The sequence below is a fragment of the Syngnathoides biaculeatus genome, chromosome 4 (assembly GCF_019802595.1).
Source record: "Syngnathoides biaculeatus isolate LvHL_M chromosome 4, ASM1980259v1, whole genome shotgun sequence".
NCBI lineage: Eukaryota > Metazoa > Chordata > Actinopteri > Syngnathiformes > Syngnathidae > Syngnathoides > Syngnathoides biaculeatus.
This window is the reverse complement of record NC_084643.1, coordinates 6,079,327-6,086,212: the sequence shown is the minus strand read 5'-3', so window position 1 is coordinate 6,086,212 and position 6,886 is coordinate 6,079,327. Positions and strand designations below refer to the sequence as shown.

Genomic DNA, 6,886 nt, shown 5'->3' with positions numbered 1-6,886 from the left:
TGCGCAGTTGCGCAGCTTAGAGGGGAACATTGGTCCTGAGGTAATAATCTTACTTTTATCATTCATTTCATGCAAAATTATTCTGGAAAATCCGTTGGTAAATTTGCACCATTTATTGGTTTTATATACACAAGAATACTAATACATAATTAAATATGGAGAAAAGTATTGAGACATACTTTTTGCTCAGACCTTGGGCCAGACTGCTGCATTCACCTTAAATATTAATTCCTCATTTAAAAAAAAATACATGGCGTCGACCATTCTTGTGGGTCTACTGATGAGGTCTCAATACTTTTGTCCATATTGTCGAAGCAGACCGCCGCTGCGAGTGAGGTCGTTCTTTTTTTCTGGGCTCACTGAAATCACCCCCCCCCCCCCCCACTCAAGCAGGTTGTTGGCTGGAGTTTGGGCATCAGAAAAGTACTTGTTTGACCACAGGTCGTACTGTTCACCCCTCTGTAGGATTTGGGTAGTACTGCTGACATTCCAGACAAGGTCAGTCCTGGGCCGTTCCCGTGCTTGGTTAGAATATCAACTTCTTCATGGTAGCTAAAAATTAAAGAGAATATTCACAGAATAAGCATGTACTCAGAAAAAAATTGACATAATCTTAAAAAAACACACAAAAACACTACATATGACACGCGCAGAAAGTCCATCTGGATCTTAAAATTCTCTCTCTGTAATATACTTACAGAATAGCCAACCCGAATATTTTCCAAACCACAGACACAGAGGAGGAAATGGAAAAGCTTTGAACTTTCCACTGACGGCAAAGCAAAACATCACATGCCCACCCACAATCCACTTAAGCGGCAGAAACGGACGCGTTCGCCTCCGCCGTATAATGAAGCGCGGGGCCGACACCCTTCGGGATTGCTACTTTCAATGAAGAGATTTAAATGTCGGGTATAAATAGCCTCCCAGAAAGGGTCCTCCATGTTATAGGCTCATCTGAAATATCTTGGGGTCCATAATTTATTAAAGTCGAACAATTACAATAGTGGTGGGGTTAAAAATAAGATATTAGATAAAAGAGTATTTTCATTACTTGTTTCCAGGCCTACAAATTTCCTCTTTAGCCCGACTGTTTCTTTCTCTCGCAGAGCTTCAGCTGAGCAGTTGGGTCGGGGAAGTTGGGGGCCGGGAGTGGGACCGGGCCGATTGCTGAAGTACTTCATCTTCAGAGCCTGTTAAATCATAAACACGACTGTTTCACTGACAAAAGCAACAATCTTGCACCGCGCTTTGAAAACTAAAGATGTGCACTTCATCTACTGTAATTTCCGGCTTGTAAGCCGTGAATTTTTTTTCCCGACACGCTTTATGCGGCTAATTTGTGCATTTTCTTTCTATAACTCACTCGAGCGAAAAAGGGAAGAGTGAGACCGAATATATGTGCCGAGGAAGTGACTTTTACCGGTCCGGCCCTGTTAGCGATGTGCTAGCGTGTTTCTGCAGTGTCTCAGTGATTTTTTTTTTACCAGTGTGGTTTTTTTTTTTTTTTTTTAAAACCAGCCCTGTTAGCGCAGCGGCGGTAGCGTTAGCACAGCGCCACTAGCGTTAGCATTAGCACGGCGGCACTAGCGTTAAACTCTCTGTGTATCGTCTCTCTTTGTAAATATCTCGTTTTAATGAGGGCACTTGCGGCTTTTACACGGCTGCGGCCTATGTATGTCCCAAATGGTATTTCCTTTACAAATGTACTGGGTATGCTCTGAATTACGGTATTTATTTTTTGGGACAAAAGTTCACCTGCGTGGCTGTGGTCCTAGTTGAAGGGTTAAACGTGAAGAAGCCGTGTAGCAACTCGAGTAAGTCATCTGTAGCTGCACTAAAAATGTGTTCAAGAGGTGTGCCAGGAAGAACTTTGAATGGCACGTAGTCTGGTAGACTGCTGACTCCCTGTGAGATAAAAACAAAAATCAATATCAACAAAGGTCCTGATATTTTTCTGGAGAAAAAAACCAAACTGGGCATACAGGCCATGTCTCTTCCGTCGGAGTCCCAAGAGCCTCAAAGATCTTTGTCAGCTGGTCAAGATCAGAGTCTCCACCCAGAAATGGTATCTACATACAGCATTTATTGAAAATAAGAGAAATATGAACACAGTTCCGATATTTTACGTGCTTTTTCATGAAAACATTTGGATACCCGAAGGAGTAACTCTGCCAGGATGCATCCCACCGCCCACATGTCAACACCTACTCCGTACATTCGGGCACCAAACAGAAGCTCGGGAGAGCGGTACCACCTATGGGAAAAAATATCTAAATTAATTGACAAAAATGTACAACACCACTGATGACTTCATAACATTAAATGTGATATAATCCATCCAACATTTTTTTTTTTTTTTGGGACGGTAGGGGAATGGACCTTTCGGACCTGTCAATCACTCGTACAATAATAACCAATCAGAAAGCTGCATTGTCTTAACCCCTGGCTTGACACGCCCCTGTTGCCGTGTTGTCCCACAAGCAATGCTGGTTGTCAGTAGCGTGCGCTTGGAAAAGCGCAGTAGTGTGAGCAGTAAAGCTTCTGGGACATGGCAACTGTAGCGAAGGGGGCAGAGCTTAAGATCACCAGTCGGAAAAAGCTCCATTAAATGTCCTTCACGTTTCTCCCCCTGCCCTGAACGGCTTGCACAGACCTGGTAACAACTTGATGAGTGTAGACCCTGTTGGGGCTGCCGAAGGCTTTGGCCAAACCGAAATCCGCCAACTTCAACACTCCGCTCCCGTCCAGCAGAAGATTGTTGGGCTTCAAATCCTGCAAGCATCAAGCGGAGTCGTCTAAGTTTTCTCTTGAGTAACTATTTTGATTCTGTCTCCATTACAACAACTGACGTATGTGATTTATCATTCCAGCAAAATTAGCAACATAACTGTGAGTGTGTGCTTACGCGGAATATTTAGTTATTACCCTGTGTAAGACCCAGTGTTGATGCATGTACTCTAATCCCTGAAGAGTCATGAGGATGTAGGCTTTAATGTGGGCTGGAGTAAGCACAAGGCTGGTGTCCTTGATGATCACCTTTAAAAAGAGGAGGGAGGAGGAGGAGGAGTTATACAGTACATGCAGCCAGATGCTAGCTCGGACGATTTACAACCGATAATTAAAAATTAAGTTAAAGAAGCGGTGCGGGCTAAACTCAGATACCACATCTCACTTTGATGTGCTATTTGTTCCACCTACAGCGTGGTATCCTGGTACCTACAGGCAATAAATACAATTCTCGCTTTTTAAAAAAAAAAATGCCTCCATAGGGCTTTTAGCACTGGTCTTGGGTGTAGAATCATATTTCATAATAGCGGCTAATGGCATCAATTGGCTGTTAGAGCCAGGAGTGGAAGGTTATTGATTTTTTTAAAGCACTATAATCTCGTTTATGATTTATGAGTGGTGGAGCGGTGTATGCTAATTGTGAGGCTAGAACATAAAAAAAAAAAACCTCATTAGTAGCTTTCATAGTTGTATTACTTTATCAGTTTTGTCTGTCAATTATATAAGTGGACACGTAAAAATCTCTCACCTTGTGTGACTTGCGGATGGGTGTTAACGTGACAAAAAAATAAACGGAACGTGACACCCATGATGAATGTTTAATTTAGGAAGATGAATTGCAAATTTTTAGATTTGATAAATATATATAAAAAAAAAAAACTGCATCAAAATGACAGTGATAATTTCAGCCAGGGATTTAAAATTGAATAATGAGTTACGACACACGGATATATGATGTATTAAAAAAAATAATAATTAAATTTTACCTCCAGATCAGTTTCCATGAAATCAAAAACCAGGCTGATGTTCGATTTGTGTCCAAATGCGTCCAGGAGCTAAAAAAAACAAAGAGTTGTTCAAGTTTGAATAAAATATAGCCATTTGTACTGGAAACATAAGAATAATGAACAAAAATGTATCTACCCCAATAATATTAGGGTGATGGAGCTCCTGCAGTAGTTTGATCTCTCGTAGGGCAGTCCTATTGATACCTATAAAAATAGGTATTGATACCTTTACAGGGTCGATATCTCATACATATTGCACAAAGTCCACTAAATTAAACACAATTTACCATCTTTAGCTTCAGTTCTGTGGCCAACTTTAATCTAGGAAGGGGATACAAAAAAAAATTAATATACACACACTCGAAAAGCCCAAAGCTGTTGACATTGTGTGAACCCATGCCGTTTACCTTTTTAATGGCGACTATCGTGTCAGTTGTTTTGTCTCTGGCTTTGTACACGGTGGCAAACTAGAGACCAGAAATGGATTGATGGGTTAATTTATTAATACAGAGGGAAATTTATTAAAGTCATTATCATACCGCAACAGGAAAACTCAACTCAGTGGCTGCTGCGTGCAGTATTTTAGTCTTATACACCATAGGGTGAGCCAGAAACAGATCACAGATATGCAAGGACAGAGGCCAGATAGTATCTTGCTCAAGGGCACATAGATAGTAGCCAATATCTTCAAAAACTAGGTCGCATTTTTAGATTTGATCTCAACAGCATTAGAATAGCAGTCCCAATTAATACATACACGTATCAGCAACTTTATGAAAAGAAAAAAATAATTTGAAAGGTATGAATGATCCTACAGAACGGCATTTCATAATAATTATAGCCAATTTCTATCAGACACATTGATGATCGACACATCTTCCTTGTCCCAAATGTGCACAGGAGAGCCTTTGTTGACATTAACAACCGGTTGCTAGCACGCTACTAGCTCTCTTCCGTCCCACAACAGAAAACACAGTCCGGAAAAAGAGGTGAAAGATGCTTTAAACGATCGACAGCGCTCACCTGGCCCTCTCCGAGAAAATCCAACTTTTCGTACCGCTTGGCTCTGGACTTTACATCGAGCGCCATTGCGATAAAATTACACACATTGTTCCACGAACGTCAACTTCCGCTTTATTAAAGGTCTACAAGTAGTGTTTCCGGGTGAAAAGGAAACGAGATGAAAAGAAAAGTCTTATTTGGTGCAGCACCGCCACCTACTGGTTGGTCATGTCAGCACGTGAAAGTTCAACTGCAGATTCTGATTTAGACAAGAAAAAAAAAATGTTTCCTTGTTGTTTTGCTTCCGGGTTTTCGTCTCACCTCACATTTCTGGTAACAATTTGTTTCTAGCAGCTGTATTGAGCCATTTTACTCATATTGCACTATTATTTCCAGCTTTGAGATATTTATTGCAACTTCTCTTGTATGTGTGTTTTCTTCTGTGTTGAGATTTATGAATATTTTGCTTGGCTTGGCATAGATTGTGTATTTTACTAACAATCCTCTTCAATGCACTTGTAGGCTACATGCATATTCAATACAAACACAGAAGCAATAACATAGGCCAATTATTATAATTGTTATAATGATTATTATTGCTGTTGTTAGTTGTAGTAGTAGTAGTAGTAGTAGTAGTAGTAATAGGAGTTCTTCCAAAGTGTATTTCTGTGTTTTATTTTGAATACAGTCTTCTAGAATCTTGTTTAGCAGTACCGCGGGTAAATTGCAAATGTAAATACATCACTTGGACACCAACCCTAATATTTTTCTCGTCTTCTGTAGTCAAAACAAGCAAGCGAAGGTGTCGGAGGCTGCTCCAGAGAAGCCGGCCCGTAGAAAACAACGCAGGAACTCCATCGGACATGCGCCATCCTTCCTGTGCGGCCTATCCCAAAGAGCCCGTCAGTCACGGGTAGGCCTTCACAGCCACACACACGACGCAGCGCCACCACCAACAACGAGGACCTCGTCCCATGATCAACCCTGATCGGTGGGGGGTCTCTGATTTAGCTATTAGTCTATTCCAAAATATGTTTCGATACAGTGCAGTGACTGTACTGCAAATTAAAGCCACGATAAATGGAAATGAATCAAAACGGAATTAAAATAGAACTAGTATGTTCATCCATTTTCTTTTGCTGCTTATCCTCAAATTCATGTTGCATGTTTTTGGGATGTGGGAGGAAACCAGAGTGCCCGGAGAAAACCCACGCAGGCACTGGGTGAAGATGCAAACTCTGCACAGGCGGGGCCGGGATTTGAATCTTGGACCTCAGAACTGTGAGGCCAACGGTCTAACCAGTTGTTCCATCGTGCCACCCCCATGTTTATCTTCCATCCATCCATCCATCCATTTTCGTTGCCGCTTATCCTCATGAGGGTCGCAGGGAGTGCTGGAGCCTATCCCAGCTGTCAACGGGCAGGAGGCGGGGAACGCCGTCAACTGGTTGCCAGCCAATCGCAGGGCACAACGATACAAACAGCTGCACACACAATCACAACCACGGGGCAATTTAGAGTGTCCAATTAATTTTGGATGTTTTTGGGGATGTGGGAGGAAACCGGAGTGCCCTGAGGAAAACCCACGCGGGCACGGGGAGAACATGCAAACTCCACACAGGCAAGGCTGGGATCAAACCCGGGTCTTCAGAACCGTAAGGCCAACGCTTTCCAGCTGCGCCACCGTTCCACCATGATTTAGCTGCTTTATTCCAAAATATGTTTTAATACAGTGCAGTGACTTTACTGCCGATTAAAGCCAGGAGAAACGAATGGCTGTCGATACAAAACTGAATTAAAACAGAGCAAGTATGTTCATAAAAGCACAATTTATAGCGTTTGGAAAATGGCATAATGTTGCTTTGAGTTTTTTTTTTATTCAACTTTTCTTCAATATATTTTCCTTTAGCAGCTTGCCGTCGCTCTCCCGGGAGTATTTTCTGTCAGCGAGGAAGCTTTTTGTGATCCACGCACCGCCGAACACATCTCTCCATCCCATCTCCATACGCAGCAGATACCCTCACATCCCACAGGATTAGGCACGGTTCCTCTCTCATGACCCGCGCAAACCCCCCCCCCCCCCCTCC

General features: G+C 42.3%; 2 protein-coding genes across 3 annotated transcripts in view; one reads left to right on the top strand and one right to left on the bottom strand.

Annotated features, from left to right (window-relative positions):
* Positions 1 to 98: 98 nt before the first annotated feature.
* Positions 99 to 4,954, bottom strand: cdk7 (cyclin-dependent kinase 7). The gene is made up of 12 exons (XM_061817898.1): positions 4,821 to 4,954; positions 4,205 to 4,264; positions 4,085 to 4,118; positions 3,934 to 4,001; positions 3,777 to 3,845; positions 2,929 to 3,039; positions 2,657 to 2,775; positions 2,158 to 2,257; positions 1,986 to 2,072; positions 1,759 to 1,908; positions 1,055 to 1,193; positions 99 to 552 (listed from the first exon to the last, which is right to left on the bottom strand). The coding sequence occupies exons 1-12, from the start codon at positions 4,884 to 4,886 to the stop codon at positions 527 to 529; spliced, it is 1,029 nt and encodes a 342-aa protein (XP_061673882.1). The 5' UTR covers positions 4,887 to 4,954; the 3' UTR covers positions 99 to 526.
* A 51-nt stretch (positions 4,955 to 5,005) lies between these two features.
* setbp1 (SET binding protein 1) overlaps positions 5,006 to 6,886 on the top strand; it is a 70,216-nt gene continuing 68,335 nt past the window's right edge. For both annotated transcript variants that reach the window (XM_061817884.1, XM_061817882.1), the window contains exons 1-2: positions 5,006 to 5,132; positions 5,583 to 5,712. The gene's annotated coding sequence lies outside the window, so the exon portion shown is untranslated. The remainder of the gene's footprint in view (positions 5,133 to 5,582; positions 5,713 to 6,886) is intronic.